This window comes from Cinclus cinclus, chromosome 20, assembly GCF_963662255.1.
Source record: "Cinclus cinclus chromosome 20, bCinCin1.1, whole genome shotgun sequence".
In the NCBI taxonomy this organism is placed as follows: Eukaryota; Metazoa; Chordata; class Aves; order Passeriformes; family Cinclidae; genus Cinclus; species Cinclus cinclus.
The window spans coordinates 8770116-8792712 of NC_085065.1; the positions used below are offsets into that span (position 1 = coordinate 8770116).

The following is a 22597-nucleotide window of genomic DNA, read 5'->3' on the forward strand; positions in this document are numbered from 1 at the left end:
GGCCTGCCAATGGGGCGGCGCGGCGCCATCCCCGCGGCCAATGGGCGCGCGCGGGGGGCGGGCGCGCGGCGGCGGTCGGGCTCGGCGGCCGCGGCGCTGAGGGGAGCGGGGCGGAGGAGACTTGGCGGAGTTGGAGCGCGGCGCGTCCCCCCCCCCGCCTCACGCACCCGCCCCGGCCGGCCCTGCCCGCCCCGCTCGGTCTCCGTCCCGCCGGGGCCCGCCCGGGGCCACCCCCATGGCTCCTCAGAAGCACGGTGGAGGAGCGGGGCCCAGCTCGGGCTCCGCTGGCGGCGCCGCCGGAGGAGGAGGTGGCGGCGGAGGAGGCGGCGGGTTCGGGGGCTCTGCCGCGGCGGCGGCTCCAGGCGGTAAATCCGGCGGTGCCGCGGGCGGCGGCGGTGGCGGCGGAGGCAGTGGGTACTCGGGCGGCTCCTCGGCCTCCTCGGCAGCGGCGGCGGCGGCTGCGGCGCTGCCCCCCGTGAAGAAGCCGAAGATGGAGCAGATCCAGGCCGACCACGACCTCTTTCTTCAGGCCTTTGAGAGTGAGCACCGGGTCGCCGGAGGAAGTGGGGGCCGAGCCGCCGGGACCGGCCCGGGCCGCCGCGGAAAGGGCGGGAGGAGGAGGGGAGGGCTGTGGGGAGCAGGGGTTTCCGGGGGTAAACACGGTCGGGGGATGGAGGGAGGGAGCGGAGAGCGGGGCCGGGGGAGGCGGGGGCCGGCGGGGCCCGGGCGGAAGCGCGGGGAGCGGGGCCGGTGTGCGGGAGGGCGGCGAGAGGCGCCCGGGGCCCGCGGGGCGGAGGGCGAGGGTGTGTGTGCGTGTGTGTGCCCGCGCCCAGCGATGAACTTGGTTCTCTGTAGCACTTCCCATCAGGCTTTCGGGGCGGCTGGTTCCCTTCCCACCTCCGGCAGCCCCTGGAGGCTCTGGGCAGTGAGGGGCGAGGGGGCCCTTTCCTCTTTGGCATCCGCCGTTCGAGCCCCTTTCAGGGGCAGGACGCGGTTAAGAGTTCACTGTACTTGGTTTTTCTTTGTTTGGCAATAATTTTTACTTAGTCGAGGTTTCGGATTGTAAATTGACCTTTGCGACCCAGGCATCCCCCCTGTGGTAGTTCCGCATAGGAGGAGAATCCCCCTAAATTCAGTGGAAAGTTGTTTGTGGAAATCTGGTTTAAAAGCACAGTGGAGCAGTAAACCTAAGTTGCACTAAAAAAAAAAAATGTGCAGTTGCCAGGATTTGAAGGGAATTTTTAATGCCCTTCTTGAAGACGTGATCCTGTTTTGAGATTGGTGCTGTCAATGCTCATACTTGCTTTAGATGGTGACGGTGTTGGAGTTTTTGGTGTAGTCTCGAATAATAACTGGCCGTTTGAGTCTCAGTCCTTTTAACAACACGCTGTGTTCAGTAAATACTGTGCTGCAAATGGGTCAAGTGGCAGACTTGAGTTTTAAGAGCTTTTCTCAGTGTCAGTGCCCAGGGTGGAAAAAATTCTGCCTGTGGCTCAGTATGTCAGACAAGGGAAGCACAGAGCTGAGCAGGTGGGGATCAGGAGGAAGCTACAGTGTAGATATACCTACATCTATGCATAATATGTTAACCCTGTAATGTGAATGTCATGGGAAAACTGCAGTAGGTAAATGCTGGATTAAAAAAATCGTAACATGTGTAGTGTTGAATCACATTCTTCCTGACTGTTTTTGTCCCTTTTCAAGGTCATATGCTAGGAAAAGATAAAAGATTTATTTTAAGCTTTTGCTGAGTAATACAGACTTGTGAGACATATGTCTCTCTGCAGGTTGAAGAGTGTGTTTCAGAATTTTTCCATTTGGGAAAACTAATGTTGAAGCAGCATTGCATTGCCTTTAAATTAAATTACGTCCTTGTGAATGTAACTTAATGTTTTAATACATTAAGAAATTATAATTATGTCACGGGGTTTTTGAGGGTGAAGAACCTGGGATGTCTTTTTCAAAGTTGTGACTACTCTGTATTTTCACTTTGTGGCAAAGTGCACATATCTTAAATTCTGTCTTTTATCTTGATTTGAAAAATACAGATTTTATTGTGATAATTTGCATTAAGCAGATTTTCACTGGCTTTCATCAGGCTTCTAAAAGGAAATACTATGATCATTTTAAGATTTCCTTCTCTAACAGTAATGCATCTCTATGTGTTCTACGGGGTCTTAGATTCGTAACTGCAGAAATACAACTGAATCATATCATTTAAAAGGGGTAAAAGATATAAAAAGCTGTCCTTTTCTACTTCTAATTACTGAATTCCACACAATAAGGTTTCCATCTATTTGAAAGAAATATTTTGCAGTCATATGAAAAGAAAATTTTATATCTTTTTGAAAATAAACTTTGCTCTCTTTATGTGGGAAATGGAGACAGTGTTACCAGCCTTAGCATGGGCATTGATACATGGTCTATTCTTTTTTTCTCTCCACTTGATGTGAATTATTAAGTAATTTATAAGTTTTTTGCTGATGTTACTTAGTGAAGTTGGCTTTTATTTCAGTTTAAATAGGGTGTATTTCAGTTTAGTTTGGAATTCCTGTTAGAAATAACCTGATCCAGACAAAACCCTTCTTGTTCTGATTTAACTTAATTGGTTAAAACTAAACTGAAGGTCCTTCTCTTGTCTGTAGGCAAGTCTTGATCCTTTGGACGTGAGTCCTTGGATCTGTTTGAGATGATGCTGTGCTTTAGTGTCCATTTTGTGAACAGCTGAATTATCTTTCCTTTTGCACTTGGAAACAGAAGTTGATTTACTAAAAACAACATTAATTTCCCACCTTAGAATGATCTCTAATGGATCATAGCCAACTGACCTCCCTGTTCTTGTTTCAGTACCTGCTGCAAGTGACCTTGGTACTTGCCAGAAGTGTAAAGCAATCAGAAACCAAATTGTCTGACTGTGTAAATTTATTGTGCTTGTTTTGGTATTGTAGCAGATGTGTTCATTAACTTCAGGAAGAAAACTTAACCTATATGACCATAGGTTGTGATATGTTGAGATACTTTTTCTGCCCTTTCATGATATAAAGCCTGTAAGAAACACAATTTGTAGAAAGCAAGAGCAGAGTTGAGTTGTGACCCCTGATTTGTGGCACCTTAAACAAGAAGTTGCTTTGTGTTGTAGAGTTGAAGTAACCTTGAATGTGATAACCTGAAGTTATTTGGACATTGTGCTGCATCACTTAATGGCTGTTGTGATAATTGTTTTGAAGTGATTACCATAGGAAGTTAGATACTGTTTATCATTATAAGAGCATCTTTCTGGAGGTGTAAGTTACATTGGATAACACTTGTTCCTTTTTCTTAGAACCAACACAGATATACAGATTTCTACGTACCCGGAATCTAATAGCAGTGAGTAATTTGTTTTATCACTCCTTTACTTTGTACTTGTAGAAAATTTTAATTAAAGCATAACCATTTTCTATTTTTTTCCCCCCTGCAGCCAATATTTTTGCACAGAACTCTCACTTACATGTCCCACAGAAACTCCCGAACAAATATCAAAAGGTAAAATTGTTTTTGTAAAGTAATCCTAAAATGTTCACCAAGTATCAGAAGTCCAAAAAGCAGTGGAGGGTGACCTCCTGTTTTCTTTTTGAAGAACTTTAAAATGCCTACTTCAGTGTACAGTTCATTTCTGAGACCCAAGAGATTTTTTTGCAACGTTGAGTGTATGTGTAGCTTTATCCATGTGACTTCTGTGGATACTGGGAGTATTCAAATGTGGAGAACTATCTGCAGAATCCTAGCTAATTCTCCTGTGTTTGTTTTCTATTTTGGAGGAGAACTTACTAAAAGCCAACCAAACAAAACTGTATTACATCTCAGCTCTTGTAATCAATGGTGTTTAATAATAATCCTATGAAACATTCTATTTTGAACTGTAACCTAACCACTTGTGTTTGAAAAAAACAAAACTGAAAAACAGAACTACTGGCTTTGTTAATTAGTCCTGAAAGAATCCAGTAATTATTTCTGTAGTTATTTTAAAAGCTGGAAAATAAAGCAAATCTGTTTATAGTATTTTAGAAGGACTCCAGCAAATACTTTAAAAAGGTTGCTTTGAACAGGATACACCTGAGAGATGGGCTTCAGTTTTGATTTTGCAAAATAGTAATTCCTGTCATGTGAGGTGCTATAGCTGCCTGTCAGTGGGCCTGAAAACACAGGAACACTGCAGAGGGACAAGTGCAGTGTACATTATTTATTAGCAGAATCACAAGGCCCTACCAGATACTTCCCCTTCATTGAAAACCCTTTGTTACAGTTTAGACTTCTTTTGTAACCTGAACATTTAGTTTGAAATATTTTAGCGCTGAAGTTCTTATCGCTTAGAAACAGTTGCTGTGGGACTTAAGTACAGCAAATATGCAACAAAATGTGATTATACAGACAATTCTAATTTAAACTTCTTATTTATATCTAAGGGAGGTAATATCTGCATGATCTGTTACTCAATAGAATTTGCATATTTTTATTTAAAGGAGCTGTTTATGGCGTTATTGGATCTCTTAGATATTGTTTAATGTTCCTGCTATGAGTTTTAATGGCACAATATAACTTTTTCTTAAAACTGAATCCATAACCTACAACTTGAGGTACTTAGGACAGGTAATGATCAGATTTACTTATTTTTTTAAACTTGAAGTTGCAGCTTACTTTTTGTTATGAAAGTTATAAATAATGAATTTTTTTGCTTATTTGAAAGTGAGTCAGAACAAAATGTTAAGAAATTATTTTCAGGCTGTTTTGGTTTTTGTGGTTTAGTTTTGTTTGGTTTTTCTAACTAGAATTGTACTACAGGAAGTTCTTGCTTATAACTTAGATCAATTCATTATTGATTGAAACGTGTGTGTTACTTGAAAGTATTCTCTTGGGTGTCTGCTGTACTTGCTGGGAAGCAAGAGACAATTCTTTGCCTGTGCATTGGTATCCACTCTTCCAAATTCCAGTTGGTTCAGCTGCACAAGTAATGCTTGGTTCTTGGTTGAAACATACTGATTTTTACCAGTTCCCTGAACACTTTATTTTAGAACTGTGACTTTACTTGGGAGGTGTTCTAATGACAGACAGATTACAGGTGTTCCTTTCAATGGTTCTGATGATGCTGACTTACTGAAATCGTGCTTGTAATTAGGTCCAGGAAGATGGAATAAAACGTTTCAGTATGATTTCTTTATAAAAACACAATAATGCAACAGACGCGAGCAAGCATGATTGAAAAGGAAAAAGCCAGAAAGTAATTGTGAAGTGTGTTCCCCCTGGGCTCCCTCTGCCCTTTCCATGCTCTGCTATTACTGTCACCCTTCTCTTTCAGCCTACTTAAAACCACAGAAGTTGTAATTCAAAGGTAGTTTGGCAAAAGACTCTGAACTGCACTTCCTGAGAGGATTTAGCAGGATCCTTGTTTGTTGATCTGTGCTGGTAAATGCTCACAGATATGCACAAGACCTGAATCACTGTTCTTCATTCAGTACAAGTAGTTAGGGTCTATGATCTCGTTGTTTTGGTGAAAAAGGGACTTTAAAAGAGAGAAAATATCTGCACTAGAGAAGATCATCTGAGGTTTATATTAAGAAAAATCGATGTTCTGGTTTCGGTGCAGTTGGTTTACATTGGTTTCAGTGAAAGTCTTTTCTGGAACTGCATCCTTGTTAGCCTGCTTATGTGGACTATACATGTATATTAATTTATTCCCCTAGAACTCCTAAATGTTGCCATTGTTAAATTGATGACAGTTGTTTTGATTGCCATTTCAGTAAGCATTATCATAAGTAAAATATGGAGAATTAATCTCCAAACTTAAGAGATCTTAAAGAATAATAACTATGGCTCCACATCTTTTACCTCCAGCTCTGTGAAAAAAAAATTTTCTCCAGTCTTAGAAAATTGCCAGACAAATTTATCACTTGGAGGTAGGGAACTAAAACTGCATTTCTACCAGGAAATTATTTATTTTTGGTATTGCTCCACATGTATAATACTGAGAAAGCGTTTAGAAAACCTAGAATGCTTAAAGCATAGGAGAATGGTCACAGGGAATAGTTAATGGGCATGTGTCAACATGGGCTAAAAAGGTATTGAAGTTGCTGCTTCATTGGAAAGGTGATGGGCTTTGGTCAGCTGATACTTGATGGAGAGCTGAACTGGATTTAGTGTCGCTGGGTCTGTCTTCAGGTGTTAGTATATTATTAAACCAAATTATGGTGTTGGAAAGAAGTTGCTGACTGTTACTAAAATTGCTTCACATGCAGTGTTTGGATAAAGGAATAATTATTTATTGGCAAAGTAATGGCATGCTATGATGTGACTTCTAATACTTTGCTGATTATTACTTTTATTGTCTGGAATAAGAGTGGGTGGAGAAAGGAATGCACAAGATGCACATACTTGTTACACAAGTAAATGCTGTCTTGAAAATCCTGAGTGTGAGGGATGGTTATTACAAAAACTTAGTTTTGTCTGTTTTGCATGAGAACATGGTAACATAAATAGTAATTAATTTTAAAGGAATTTCTGCTCTTAAGTTAACTTCAAAGGCGAAAAAATTTTATTGGTTGCTATTTTTAGTTTCTTGGAAAGTTTTTTTTTTTTTTTTAATTTTTTGGAGTGCTCTTTTGTTTTGACTAATGTGAGTCTGGATTTAGCAAAGGTTGTGCCACTGTTCTTTTTGGATCAATAATGGTCACGTACTAAATCCAAGTTGTGTTGGATATTTTATGAGATTGTTAACTTTCCCCCATTCTGGGATCATGTTTATCTCTTAGCTGGTTTTTGGCTCATATTCTGCTCATGACATAACTTTGCTCTAAATCTGTTTTAAGCAATTCCTCAGTCTGGAGAAGCCCTCTAAACTTGCTGTTCTGCAGAGCAGTGGCTGATTTTGACGAGCTGGAGCAAAGTGCACACAGAGACATTTTTACCATAGAATCTGAAACTTTTATCAAATTGCTCTGTTCTTAACACCTCTTGCTTTAAAGATGAGCCCTGCAATGTGCCTTTTAACAATCCCACGTTTTAATGTAGGTGAGTCAGTTCTTTAGTCTGTCATATGTGTGACTCTTGGGCTGAGTAGAGCTTTGAATCAGAGGTTGTTTACTACACAAATCATAATTGTTTTTCTCCTTGCTATCTGAGCACAGCTCTGTATTTTTGTTGCCCAGTGTTGGTGTTTAGTCACCATGTGATGTGTAACTCAAGTCATTCACGAGTGTTACGTGCTGCCTGCAGACAGTGACATCAGTGTTTCTAAAGTCAGGGTATTTCTGTAGACAAATGCTTCCCACTTCCCCAGAGCATGGTGTCATTCCCTCTGTAAGAAATCCAGTGTTTGGCAACCATTTATGTTCTTCTTACTGCATTCTTCTAAGGTATAAATGTAAAGGAAAGGTGCCCTCGCACTCCTGCGTTGTCACTGTAGTCAGGTGCAGTTTTGTGGGCATCTAGATCCAAGTGTTAACTTGCCTTTAATGAAAAATGGAAAAGCTGTTCTGTAACATGTTGAATAACTTCTGCCCATGAGTAAGCTTTATTTAGCAATGAACATGAAATTGTATGTATGGTAGAACAGGCTGAACATATGAGTGTGAGCAGACTGATGTCAGAATTACAGAGAGGAAAGATTTGAAGTGATCATTTTCTGTGACATTGTTGTCATTGGTTGTCATTGTCCTCTGTTTCCTATGAATGTGCTCCAACAGTAGCTTCCAAATTCATTGCTCTTTGCATTGTGTCCATTGAATAGAAATGTGTGGGGAAATAAGGGTTTGGGGTTTTAATTAGGCTTTTAACTCTTCTCTCCAATAAGGTTTTAAGTGTTTTTTGTTATTATGATCAATAGTAACTACTGAGGGGCTGACATGTCAATTCCTGGTATGTATAAGTGTCAGTAAAACAGGAGGATTTTCTTTGATAAAGCTGAAATGTGGCTTAACATGTTCATTGCAAGGGTTTCAATATGTTGCTGTTAAAGGGAAACTTCTTATGAGCAGTAGGATTACTGTTGCAAGGTCTGGATTTACTTCCTTGTATTATTTTTGATACTGCTTGAGATCACAGCATGATATTAGGTTTTAAAAAGTATATATGTGTCTAAAGGGTGTTTTCTGAAGAGAAGGCTAAAATGGTATAGACAGTTTTAGATGGAAAATAAAGCCAAAGCTCTGGCTGAATACATTTTCTTGCTGTAAGTTGTGGGTATAGTGGCTGTGTAAAACTATGCTTTTTGCTTTTTCTTCACAGGAAGACATTCAAAGTAGATGACATGTTATCAAAAGTAGAGAAAATGAAGGGAGAACAAGAATCTCACAGGTACTGTCCTGCTGTATATTTATGTGTGTGGGTACAAATGAGTACATGCATGGGCTGAATTGAAAATCCTTTTGACTGATAAAGTGCAAGTGATAGAGTCATTACTCAAAGCAAGGCAGTTGTTGTTTGAAATGTTGCTTCCAGAGTCTTATAATGATTGTGTGTGTATGCTGATCACCTAACTTGGAGAAAAACAGTATTGGGATAAACTTCCAGTATTTGTTGTGGCATCTCTTAAAATGTGTATAGAAACCTCAAATAGGTATTTGCCTTGTTTTTAAGGGTGTCAGTTGTGTTAATAAGTAACCTGTGTGTGTTGGAATTAAAAGTAAAAAAATGAGGTGGATTTGGGAAAACATCATGAAGTTTTATTGCTTGGAGTTTGTTGTTGTATCCTTGCTATTTTTAACCTGTTCTTTTCCCAGAGTGTATGTAAATCATTAGACTACCTTCAGAGGCAGCTGTGCTGGATACAGTGCAGTCTGAAACAAACTTACCAATTTTGTGTTCTAAGAGGTTTTATGGATTTACTGTATATTATTTTTCTTAATTATATTTTGCTCCATATATAGTGGTTAGTTGCTTTGTTGAAACAGTGTAGAATATTGATTTGTGTGTGTTGCTTTTTGTGCTTTCAAAACTATCAAAAATATGCTTTAGTGTGGAAAAGTAACATGGATGAATGATGCAAGTTGGTATAGATAGAGTCCTTTGAATGCTTAAGCTGTTGGGCACTTCAGTTTATCATCTCAGAACTCTTGAGAATGTTAGTGTTTATAAATAAGTGTGGAGTGTCGGGTTGTATCTGCCTGAGAAGTGAAGGTGCACAAAGTTGTGTCTGGTGGTGTAGTGGGACAGATTATATTTTGTTCAATGTGCACTGCAGAAATCCTAAGTGGTTTTGAGACCCTTTTAAATCTAGATTTATGAATCCATTTTGTTTTAAATGGAAATATGCCCTGAATTTACGATTTGAAATAAGATGGGTCAATGGGCAGCAGAATAGTCTGGACTGTGAAACAAAACAGATGCAATTATTATTTTGATTATATGGACTTGATGTAACTGATATCCTTTATTTCTAAAGGTGCAGGTTCCCCATTGTAAAGACTTTCATTACTGAGCTTAAAATACTTGTTGGTTTGGGGTTTTTTTAATCTACACTAAGACTGTGGTTCAGGCTGAAATTCTAGAAAAATTCCACCAAAACTGAAGTCTGTTGCTGATGACTGTCCAACAAATGTGTTTGACAAGCCTGTGAAGGCAAGATCTCCTGTCTTCAGGCAATGTTCTTCTACTGTAGTGTTTACATTTTTTTTAATGTATCAAGTCATCGAGTACACAGAGAGAATGAGTCTATAAAGAGAAAACTGCTGTTCAATTCTGCATCAACTGCAACTGCTGTATCCAGGCAGTTTCCAAGTTAAAAGGATGGACTGAATCATTATAGCTCTGTACTGAACATCAGTGAAGTGGTTGCTGTGAGAAGAAAACACTTATTTGTTCTAACAGTTCCTTTTTTTTTTTCCTGTTTAGCTTGTCTGCTCATTTGCAACTTACATTTACTGGGTTCTTCCATAAAAATGGTATGTTTGCCAATTCATTCATTCCACTGTTAATTTGTATAACACCTTTGAAATTAGTAGAGATCTGTGAGACGAATATTTGAATGTTTTTACTCTGCTGTTTGGATGCAGGTTTTAATTTACTTGTTCAGCCTGTCTCATTAGTTGTAATTCAGCAGTGCTTTAGAAATGTTGTAGTGTAATTGTGATGTTAAGAAGATAAGCCTTCAGGGTTTTAGTCAGAATCAAGCCATCATCCATTCAAACTGAAATAGACCTTGAGGAAAGCAATTCTTTCCTGAAGAATGTGATTTTCTGGGAGTGTGTCTTTGGTGTTTGAAGTAGATTTAAAAAACCTCACAGCCCTCAAATAGTTGGGCGATTCAGTGGTTTCTACTTGCAAATAGAAGCGTAAGAAAAAAATTGTCAACTTGAGTCTAGAAATCAAAGAAAGACCATGTCAACGATTATAAAAGCCATGGAAATCATATTTTAGTGACTTGAAGTCATTCCATGATGTCTTTCATGCACATAAGGATTTGCCTCTGAATATCAGAATATTGGACTTCCTCGACCAGAAGGAAGAGTTCTGTTGCTCTGAGAGCAAAAGCTGTTTATCCATTGAAATAAAATTATATTTCTAATTTTTGTTTGCCATTGCTGATCACACCACTGGCAGCAGCTGCCTTGAAGATTACAGGCTCTAGGAAATTTATTGTGTCTCTGAAACAAAGTCTTATTTTCTAAGACTTCTTTTCAAGTTGTTCAAGAGTCCTTTAACAGCTATTGTGCATTTATTTAGCCTTGCCTAATATTTAAGGGGGGGTGGTATAATTTTGGGGTTTTTTCCTATTTGGTATCATCTGAATCTTAAACCCAAATTTTAGGTTTGCAAGCTGTAAAGAAAAATAGGGAAAAAATAATTTGACTCATCTATAATTACTATATTCTAGCTGTCCCTAAAGCTGCCCATAACATTTTTCTCTGTTACAAAAAGGTAGCAAGCTTGCTCTGTTAAACTCTGGAGATCAGCTATGCCTTTTAACCAGCTAATATGAGAATAATTGGGATATATTCTCAAGTGGAAATTTGTAGTAAGTCTGAGGAGAGTTGAAGCTAAGAATGTGGTTAGAGGTCTTTGTACCTGGAAGAGGTGCCTGTGGTTAAAAAGTAATTACAGATGGATTTATATCACTGAATAGATCTTTGCTTTTTTAGAACTTAAAATACTTTTCTGTTTAGATAAGCCATCACAAAACTCAGAGAATGAACAAAATTCTGTCACTCTGGAAGTACTGCTAGTGAAAGTTTGCCACAAGAAACGAAAGGTAAAAATGATCTGACAAACTATTAATATACACTAAAGTGAAATGTTTACCTGCTTCTAGAATATCTAAGTAACACTGCCATACAGTGATGCTTCTGTTGAAATTAGCCTTTAAAGTTAAGAACTAATGTATTCAAGTTGTTTTTTCTTGGATTTTGCACTGCTTTAGAGAAATGAGTTTTAAAAAAATTCAACTTTGTTGATTGATTTCAGCTTGTAAATCATATCCACTCATTGTGAATGTCAGCCAATTCTGGGTTTACCTCAGGTTTTGTGTGTCACATCATTAAAGTATTAATTCTGTTGTGATGTCCAGAGGCTTAAGGAAACCAGGCAATCATAAAGCAGCCTATACCTTTTGGAGTTTAGGAGTAAAAGAGAGCAAATTGTAATTGTTTTGAATTCCTCAGTCATCTGCCTCTTGTCTCTTTCCTTTATTTTTCTGTACCTGTGTTTTTTACTTTGATTGTTTTAATTATTGCAGATTTTAGCTACTGTGAATCATAAGCAATTTTATATTTATTTTTAAAGCATCCTTGAATTTGCTTACAGTTTTAGCAGTGCTTATTTCATATCACTTAGCAAATTATCCTCCCAACAGTGAGAATATGGGAGGCTCAGTAATGCTTTAGGTTTCACCCAGAAAGGGAAAGATTTGCAGTCAGAGCTGTGTGTTCTTCCCTAATGCTAGGCTGATTTGACAGGTTTTTAAGAATTAATACTGTTTCTAACCAATTTTGTTAATTGTTATAGTACGGATAAAAGTAGTGCAATCAGGAGGTGCTAATGCTTATTCCAAATGTTTTGCTGCAAGTTTCATATTTAGGCCATCTTGTCTTGTTTTCCCAAGTATAATAAATCCTAGGTAAGTGGTTCTTTATCTCACAGATAGCACAAAATGCACTTTGAAATATTGCAAGGAGTAGACAGGAAGCCCTTGAGAAAAATATATATATAACCAAAACATTTAATTTCTTCATGTAAACAGAATTAAATTAGTATTAATGACTGTTCTACAATCTTTCTAAGTGCCTAATGTTAGTGTTATTTTAATCATATAGAGAAGGATGGCTGCAGCCAGGAGGGGTTATAGAATGCCAGTGTTTTATTTACACTTACAAATATCTGGGTTTGCATTTAAAATCTGGGATGATTCCAGGTTTTTTTATTCATATCTTTTCAAGGCTTATTATAAGCTTATTTTCAAAAGTTGGCAGAACAAATAGAGTTTAGAAATGGCATAAATTTAAACATTTTATGTCTTTACTTGGAAGTCTAAAAACCTGAACCATATCTTTCTTTTGCTGCAGGATGTCAGTTGTCCAATAAGACAGGTTCCTACAGGTAAAAAGCAGGTGCCTTTAAACCCAGACCTCAGCCAAATAAAACCAGGCAACTTCCCATCACTTGCAGTTTCCAGCAATGAGTTTGAACCAAGCAACAGCCATATGGTGAAGTCTTACTCATTGTTATTCAGAGTCACTCGCCCAGGAAGGAGAGAATTTAACGGACTGATCAACGGCGAAACGAATGAGAACATTGGTAACTTCAGCCTTTAAATCTGCTTTTGCAAGGTTTATCTTGTGGGCATGCATGGAGTTGTCTTGATGAGCAGTGTGGGTCACACTGTGACAAAGGCCAGTAGTAACTGAGTGATTTAGCTTTTATTTGTTTGCAGTCTATTGACATGGGGCTAAAACTCAGCTTGTAGCTAGAAATTGTGCTTCTGGTTTTGTGTGAATTTAACACTACTTGTTACTAATGTGATGCTGAAGGTGTGAGGCAGTAGTGTCAGAGGGTGAACAGTGCAAGAGAGCCCTGTGGTCACTGAGAGTGTAATTATTCCTCCACCAACACTGGTCACTACTGACTTACTGTGGGTGCTCTCAGTGTTTCTCAGCAAAACTAAATGACAAGTAATAGAAAAATACCTCAGTAACAAATTTTTAAAAGTTTTCTTAATCCTGTTGAGATGTGTTACATCAGAAATGTTATAGCCTTGGAGAGTACGTGTAGAATGAAAAACTTTATTTCTTTATTTTGTAGCCACAAGATGAGGAAGATCAAATCCCAAATTCTTTATGCTGACAGAATAATACAATGAAATTATAAATACATGCGAACATACCTAAAATATGATTACTGTTAAGCTAAGTGCTCTTTTATTGCATTGTCCTTCTCTATTGTATGGCACATCTGACACAATCAGTAGCCAGTTATATTTGTGAGTGCATGGATCTTTTGAGCCTGTGCTTATCTAATGATTGAACACAATATTTCTTACGTGCAGATGTCAATGAGGAGCTTCCAGCTAGAAGAAAAAGAAACTCTTCAAATCGTGAAGATGGGGAAAAGACATTTGTAGCACAAATGACTGTATTTGATAAAAACAGGTAATATTGCAAAAACAAATAGAGCTTCTATTAATCAATACAATTTTGATAATAAAATTAATGTGTTCTTTGTTACAGTGTAGGTTGTCCTTGGCTGTATTTTAGTTGTTATTTACAATAAGAACTTAGGCCTGTTATCTTTTTGTAAAAAACCCGACAGGTTTCATAACACATTTTATACTGAGACCTATTCAGTGATTACTGTAAATAATTCCCATCTGTGAACTTGAATATTGTCCTGTTAATTTGCATCCATTTGTCTGTTCCTTGCCAGTTTTTGACAGATGTAATTTCTCTGGTTCTGTTAAAGATCAGTGACAGCATAATTAAAAAGTTAAACAAAGAAAAGGTCTCTGAAATACCCTTACTGCTTACACTCTTTTGGGTGCCATAATTTTTTCCATACCAGGCTGTTCCTGATATAGTCACAAGTCTCATTCTGCTGTCAGCTACAGAAGGCATCAGTTCCCCATTACTACAGGACAGTCAAACAAGTAGTTAAAATTGTAACAGCCTTACTCTGTCATGTAGTTTAGTTATTTATTATCATGATGCTACTTAACGTTTTTCAAAGAAGGTGGAATGGGGTGAACTCAAATATCAATAGTTTGGAGCACTCTAGATCCAGTTAAAAATACAAGGACCAGGCCATTTCCTGGGTTGACATTTTGGTTGTTTGGTTGCTTCTGCTGCAAAGGAATCATAGTGCCAACAGCCAAAATACATTACATGAAAATCAGAGTTATTTCCATGGCAAATGCAGGTCCCAGGTAGAGGTAGGTATTTAGATGATTTCTTTATCAATAAAAACAGAGCTTGAAGAAAAAGATGCTTAAACTAGCTCCAACTAATTCTAACAGAATGGTTATTTATCTAAATAGCATTTTAGAAGTATATTTTGAGAAGAGTTTGTTTTTTGAAGAAATGTCCTCTTCTAATCTGTGTCTTCTTAGAAGTCTTGGCAGTATTTTTTTCTTTTCTAATACTTAATTCCACTGGGGAACTTCAATATGCTAGGCAGGATGTAGACCATTAGATGGTTTTGTAGTGATGATAAGCAAGGACATTCTCAGGCATGCTGTTGTATAAATGAGGCTGATTTGCAGCAGAGCCAAATAATGCATAAAAATGTATATATATTTTTGGTTTAGTCTTTAACATTTTTCTTTGTCATGGATGATGTTTGCCTAAGATTTAGACCTTGGCGAATAAATTTACCTGAAACTGTCTTTAGGTTCATGGAAATTTAACTACTGTGAAATAATGCATTTTAATAGACAAACAATAAAAGAGCTTTTTTACACATGATGCATACTTTGTCTTGACAGACGCTTGCAACTTCTGGATGGGGAGTATGAAGTGGCCATGCAGGAAATGGAAGAGTGTCCAATTAGCAAGAAAAGAGCAACATGGGAAACTATTCTGGATGGGAAGGTATGGATTGTTTTAGTGGCCAAGAGACCTGTCTTCACAGGAAATGATTCTCTTTGGAAATAGACATATGTTTTAATTTAGCTTTCAGTTTAGAAAGCTTTGGCTACACTGGATTGTTAATACAAGCAGATGTCAACTACTGTAAGTATGGCAGCTGTCTCTTTCCAGTGACTTCTGAATTCCTGACCTAGAAAATCAGGTATTCTACAAGTTGGACATATGAAAAAGGAGCAAACTGCAGAATATTAAGGGGAAGAAAGAGGAGCCCAGACAGGTGTGATCTTATGTGCATACCTTAAGGGAATGCTGGTGAAATGTAGTGATGAAAAGAAGAGGATTTATCAGTGTAGGAGGAAGCGTTGAGAAGGGAGAAGTTGTTGACCGAGGTGAATCAACATTCAGTGATGCAGTGACTATATGTACTTATATAGACATGCTCACATGTCCTGGGAGAGAATGAGTTGCTGGTGATTGAAGAAAAGAACATGAAGATTACAGATGGTTGCAAACTATTTGTGTCTCAGCATTATCATATAATTATGAAAAAATGAGATGATCCAAATAATATATAGTAAAAGTACAGTTACAATCTCAACCATCCTGATCAGCCTTTATCTGCATTAAAATAAATTACATCAGTCTACATTCTGTGAATATTTTCTCATGATTGTTTTTGTGAAGATGCTTATTCTGCTGGGTTTTTTTGTTTTTTTTTTTATTTTCCCCACTCTTCAGAGGTTGCCTCCATTTGAAACATTTTCTCAGGGACCTACACTTCAGTTTACTCTTCGTTGGACAGGTGACACAAATGATAAGTCTACAGCTCCTATAGCTAAGCCTCTTGCAACACGAAATTCTGAAAGCCTCCCTCAAGAAAACAAACCCAATTCTGTTAAACCTACTCAGACTATAGGTAAGCAAATGTTGGTTTTGCTGCTGAATAATCATCTGCTTAACCCTTGTGTGCTTAGGCCTCACTGGTACAGCTGCTTCAGGTTATTCTCAACAGGAAAAAGCAAAACTGAGTGGGCTTTTTGTATCCCATATTTTGTAAATTTTTTAAGGTTAAAAGCTAAACATCGGAAAAATATTGAAGTGATTATATACAATGCTCATAAATCCTGCTGTGAAATACATTGCGGAAAATCCATCACTAGGATTTCTGGGATTGTCTGGTTTGCCCTGTTCACTCCAATTAGTGTTCTGTAGTTATGAGAAAACACTGGTTTTCCAAATGTGGTTTTCATGCAGTTGTGTTGCAGTAAATATTGAGAAACTTAATGGTGAGACTTTCTAAGAGCAGTGACTGTTTGTGCTGCTTTTAGAGCTTCAGTGTGATAAAAAAGTGAGAGCAAGAATTTCACCCTACCTGTGCAGAAGCCAATGTCTAGAATGACCCTTAGCATCCTCAGCCAACCTTCAGGCATCTTTCTCTTTGGAAAGAGTACAAGAACATTTAAATAAGACTGATATCTACTTCCTGAATTGAGTATTTTACCTGAGCTAGGGATTGCAGACACTTGGGTTTCTTCCATTAGGATGAATGGCTGACAGTGCACACAAATGGGAAGTAATTCAACAGAACCTGGGAGGTCCTTGAACTTTTGCTGTAGAAATTGTTCTGCCTTCTCTTTACTTCCTTGTATCACACTTCCTTGTATTTTAAGAGTTTCTTGGAGACCTGTATTGTAATTTGTTAGGCAGGTTTTATGCTCAGACTTGCAAAATAAATGATAGTTGAGTTGATTAACTCCAGAAGGTGTGTGGTAGTTTACTGTATCAAATGTAGAGGCAATAGGAACATGGCAAGACTGCATTGCCAGTGTAACCTGGAACTCACTTTTATTTCCATCAGAAAAGCTAAATGTTCCAGTAAATTGGTGAAGTTACAGCCAGAGCAACCTTCCCAAATAGCACAGCCAAATGTCACACACAAATGTAGTGTAATGTGCAGCATTGTAGGGTATTTTTTATGGTTCTGCTGTTGGCAGTGTCTGAATACCATGAGAGGAAAACTGTACAAAACTTCTATCAGAGATTCTGATAAAGATCCAATATATCTTTCCCAATGGTACATAAATTTGGTGTTGTCATTTTACTTCAGCATATTTCCCACGGCGGACCAGTGGAATAAAGACATCAAAGACTTTCTAAATATGGCAGCTTAAACTTTGCTGTAATTGCAAAGTTCTGAAAGTAACTGAGCCATGGAATTGGGATTTCTCTGATGTGGTGCAGGCTAGTGTCAGGCCTCCTCTCTTTTTCATACAGAAAGAAAATAAAATTTCCATTCTTCTCCAAAATATTAAATACAAAATAAGTGCATCTTCTAAAAGGTAGGCCAGTAGAGTTGAACCTTGTTTTCCCATCCTTATCGCCATTCAGAAGCAAGTAGGGTCATTACTTGGTCTCTCTTGAGGGCAGGTTTATAAACCTGCTTAGTTATGTAGGGTTTCTTGTTAGCTGTATGAAATCAAAATACTGTTATAGATTAAAGTGTATGGAAGAGACTCAGAAGCAACTGAGCAGTGCCATTACACATACATATAGTGTTCAAGGGTTAAAGTTTCAGTTAAATATTTTGTGTGTTTGCTTACATTTCTGCTGCCTCTTTAGAGACTTGTGGAACTTCTGAAATTGAATTTAAGTGATGTGTTTGAATGCAGTAATCTGAAAGCAGGGATGGTTTTTATTTCCCAGCTTTTAGCTATTCATAAAGAATCCTCTGCGTAAATGGGGTAAGAAGAATGTTGCTTTTTACCTGACCATTTTAAAATTCTCTGAATGATTCTCCAGCACTGGACATCATCTTGTGTTAGAAATGGGTTTGCCTGTAGGTTTGTGAAGGAAGCTGGGCATCCAGGCTTCTTTGTTGCTGGTAGGACTACTTATGTCAAAGGACATTTAAATAGACTGTTTCCTTCAGCAGCAGTGCCCTTCTCAGAACTTCCATACTTGGGTAAGAAACAGTGTTTGTTCCTCTGCACCAAAGAAATGCATGTCTTCATGTGTTTTTCTTCAGCTGTGAAAGAATCTTTGCCTACAGACCTTCAAGCAAGAAAAGAGAGAGATGTTTTAAATGAACCTAGACAGAAGTTGCGAATATTTTACCAGGTATTGAAAATAATCATTAGAGGGAAAAACTGGAATCTAATACTGTGTGGAATTAAAATGTTTGCTTGGGAGCTGGGTGGAAATTTCCATTGCCCTTTTTCTGGATGCCTTAAAGAGTCTGATTCCCAGACTGAAAGCCATTCCACAGACTCGTCTTTACAGAAGTATTCTAGAAAACGAATCTTTCTGGGGGTACATTTGATTTCTGAAAGACAAAGGACATTCCTTCTTAGCCTTCTGGAGGGGGAGGTGGGTTTCCAATGGGAAAAAAAAAATCTTGAAATACCAGTGTTTCAGTACACAGAGCTGATACAGTGTTCCCAAAGTAACTGTTACTGTGGAGGTCTCCTGTAACAACATCGAACTAGGTTTTGGGGGTTGGAAGTTAATGAATGAAACTCATTTAGTGCTAATTGTGCTCTGCCTGTTCCTTTGTTTGTATCAGTTCCTTTACAACAACAACACGAGGCAGCAGACTGAGGCCCGAGACGACTTGCACTGCCCCTGGTGCACACTGAACTGTCGGAAACTCTATAGTTTACTCAAACATCTTAAACTCTGCCACAGCAGATTTATCTTCAATTATGTTGTAAGTAACCATTTTGTAGCTCAGAACTATGAAGCTCTATATGGTCTGTCAAAGATACTACAAATGCAGGGGTTCTGTTTCCAGCTTAGTAAGTTGTAGGCTGTGTATGCAGGTTAGAAGCTGCTTTCTGTGAGTGTTTGTGTGTTACATGGAGAGGAAATATTGTGGGTTTGATTTTCTTTTTTTCTTTTTTTTTTTAATATATATATTAAATAATGCTGACCACTGGAGGCTGAATTCTAAATGTAGCTACTGCTTTTGCATCAATGTGTTATTTGATGTAGAAAGCACTGTAATAATATTTGGTTGGAAGTCTCTTGAAGCTCTAGGGAACTTAGAAATTTTCTTACTAGCAATATTTTGCTGATCCTTTCATTAATTTAATAATTAGTTTTAAGTGGTTTTATACAAACCAGTAAAATAGTACAGAGCAAGGAAGCTTTAGTGTATTTGCTTCTAGAGGTTAAAAATTATTTGGGTGTTGTGAAAGGAAACTTAGAGCTGTATCAGCTTATTGAGAGGTGATATTTAAGGTATTCAGAATTTACAGGTTACTTGTTGAAATCTCTTGATGCACTGTTATTATTGTCTGCTGAGTATTTGCAACTGTGCTCCAGTATCATCCAAAAGGTGCTCGGATAGACGTGTCCATCAACGAGTGCTACGATGGCTCCTATGCAGGGAACCCCCAGGACATCCATCGCCAGCCCGGCTTCGCCTTCAGCCGCAACGGGCCAGTCAAAAGAACTCCAATCACACACATCCTGGTGTGCAGGTGGGGAGCTGGCAAACAGGCTCTGTGGGGCATGGAATCAACTAGGCTGGAAAAGACCTTGGAGATCGAGTCCAGCCTATGACCTTACACCACCTTATCAACTAATCCATGGCACTGAGTGCCACATCCAGTCTTTTTTAAATACCTCCAGGGATGGTGACTCCACCACTTTCCTGGGCAGCCCATTCCAATGCCCAATTCCTGTAAAGAATTTTTTGGCCTATCAACCAGATTTGTGAAACCTGGGGATTTGTGGATCTTCACACAGTACTAAATTTCACTGTTATGACTAAATAAAATGCAACTGAGGGAGGATAACATCACCCATGACTTTTCTATAGCTTTCCAATTGAGAGATCTGTTCATAACAATGTAGCTCTCTTTTAACTGCCTTGCCCAAAAACTTTTATTCCCCAAAAGGTGGAGGGTTGGGGCAGGAACTCTTGGGTTTTTAATGGGGATTATTTAATTGCTGGAGATTTCCCCCCCTCCAAACATTTTTACAAGCTAGAGCTAAAAATAATTTGCATTAGTCAGCGACTGCTGTCAGTATTTGCATTTCTGATGTGCCGGTGACAGCAGTGACTGCTCCTTTGGCAGGCCAAAGCGCACGAAAGCGAGCATGTCCGAGTTCCTGGAGTCGGAGGACGGAGAGGTGGAGCAGCAGAGGACGTACAGCAGCGGGCACAACCGGCTCTACTTCCACAGCGACACCTGCCTGCCCCTCCGCCCCCAGGAGATGGAGGTGGACAGTGAGGATGAGAAGGACCCGGAGTGGCTTCGGGAGAAAACCATTACAGTAATTATTCCCTTTGTACAAAGTTATTTTAAGTGGATTGTGGTTTTTAAAAGATGATCTGTAGTTGTTTTAGGGAACAATTGGGCATATGTTGTGAAAATTCTGCGTTTTCGCTGAACTACGCTTGATGGAAATTCATGGAATCAAAGTTTGTTTTTCCAAGTCTGCCTTCAGTTTGCAGTTAGTTCAGTCCCCTTGTGTTTGAGCAAGTTCTCATTGTTTGTGGCTGCTTTTCTCCTTCAAAGACGAGAAGCTGGAATCAAGAGCACACAGTTTAGGTATATAATAAGGCTATATCCTGTATATAATAAGGATATAATTTACCATCAAAGTCTCTACATCAGATGACATTTTTCTAACTTTTTTTGACTGCAGAGCCTGAATTTTCTTTATATATTTTTGTGTGTAAGTTGAATTTTAAGTATGCTCTCACTACTTGGCAGCAGATACACAGTTCTGATGGGTGTGTTTGTTTCTTTTCCTCTCCTTCCTTGCAATCTCCAGCAAATTGAAGAATTTTCTGATGTTAACGAAGGAGAGAAAGAAGTGATGAAATTATGGAATCTTCATGTTATGAAGCACGGGTATGTTACTGTACTTTGATACAAATAAATTATAGTATAGATTTGGTTGATTGTTTTGCATTGCAATTCACTAAACAATTAAAATTCAGTTGGCTCAGTTGTTTAGGAAAGGATCATTAAAGGATAATTTGTAATAAGCTTTTGAAAGTTTAAGCTTTTAAAGTAGTTCTTGTGACTAGTAGCGTGTGGGCTTTGAAAAGAAAAAATACTGGACTGTGTAATAGCTGCTCTCTGCAGTTCAATTGATAAGTCATGTTGTGGAGTATCTTTTTGTTTTTGGAAATGTTCTGCTTGCATAATGATGGCTTTCTCATTTGACAGGTTTATTGCTGACAATCAAATGAATCATGCCTGTATGCTGTTTGTTGAAAACTATGGACAAAAAATCATTAAGAAGAACTTGTGTCGAAACTTTATGCTCCACCTGGTCAGCATGCATGACTTTAACCTCATCAGCATCATGTCCATAGACAAAGCTGTGGCCAGGCTCCGAGAGATGCAGCAGAAATTGGAGAAAGGGGAATCGGCCTCCCCGACAGATGAGGAATCTTCCGAGGAACAAAGTGGGACAGCAAATGGATACAGTGAAAATACCATGAGAGAGAGGATTTCAGAAGTGGAAAGCATCTCAGGTGTCACGAAACAGAGCAAGAAGCAGAAGCTCTGAAGTCAAAAGTCAATTGTCATTCAACGGACAAGCATTGAAGTGACATTCTAGGGTGCATGAGCTCTATAAAGAATTACACACAGAAATACAGGGATTCCAAACAGGCACTGCTGGATGGAAATAAATGATTTCAACAAGGATATTGTTTAAACAGGGTTTTTATTCAGTTACTTATGCAAGTACTTCATGTATATTGGTTTTGGTGATGTAATGACAATATTCTAAGAGTTTGAGCATGAAGAGCAATATAAAAATCTTTTTGTAATTTTAGTAATTAGTGTCTTAAGAACTTTATGGAATTTACAGAATTTAAGTATATGTAAAACCGTTTTTATATTAAGATTTTTGCATCTGTATCTGGCTGTTTTTCCTACCATGAAGTTGTGAAACATTAGGGAAAGGGGACTGGGATACAGTTTCTGCTTTTCTTATTTAGAAATTCTCCAGTTAGCTTTTTGTGAAAATAACGTCTGACTATTTACAGTTTAACCTTGATCCTTGTATTTGAAATCATTTATCAGTTGATCATAAATTAGAAATCAATTTCTTTTTTACACTAAAATTTGTCAAAGTTGGCGAACTTAGCACTTCCTTTGTCTTGTGCCTGTTTGGAAAGATCTTGGCTTTTCACGTTCCACACACAGTGAAATACCACCTTGGCTTTTTGAGGTTTAACCAGCAGTTTGGGTTTCGTGGATAATTCTGATGTATTGATCGCCCAGTGTACCATTTTAAACTTGAACATTTAGCTCCTTTATATTTTTATTACACATTTACACAGCTACAGAGAGGATTTGGGTGCAGCCCCTTGTGCCTGGGGTGGCCCATCCTGGGTGCCATGCTAAGGCTGGAGCCTCGTGTCCGTCTGCAGGCGCTGCGTTCCCGCGAAGCTCTCGCCTCAGCACAGACTGCAAGGCCAGGCCGTGGGCTTAGCTCTGGCTTTCGAGATGCCACTCTTGAGGGAAAAATGCACTGTAAAATTGGACCAGAAAATGTGTTGCACTTCTTATGTAAGTATTCTG

At 38.7% G+C, this 22597-nt stretch overlaps 1 protein-coding gene across 1 annotated transcript; it reads left to right on the forward strand.

Moving 5' to 3' along the window:
• The first annotated feature begins 235 nt into the window (after nt 1-235).
• SUZ12 (SUZ12 polycomb repressive complex 2 subunit) lies at nt 236-21843 on the forward strand. The gene is made up of 16 exons (XM_062506044.1): nt 236-539; nt 3323-3369; nt 3461-3525; nt 8260-8328; nt 9865-9914; nt 11136-11221; nt 12531-12762; nt 13511-13613; nt 14942-15047; nt 15783-15960; nt 18070-18161; nt 18607-18750; nt 19368-19525; nt 20126-20324; nt 20829-20908; nt 21230-21843. The coding sequence occupies exons 1-16, from the start codon at nt 236-238 to the stop codon at nt 21573-21575; spliced, it is 2259 nt and encodes a 752-aa protein (XP_062362028.1). The 3' UTR covers nt 21576-21843.
• Nucleotides 21844-22597: the final 754 nt, after the last annotated feature.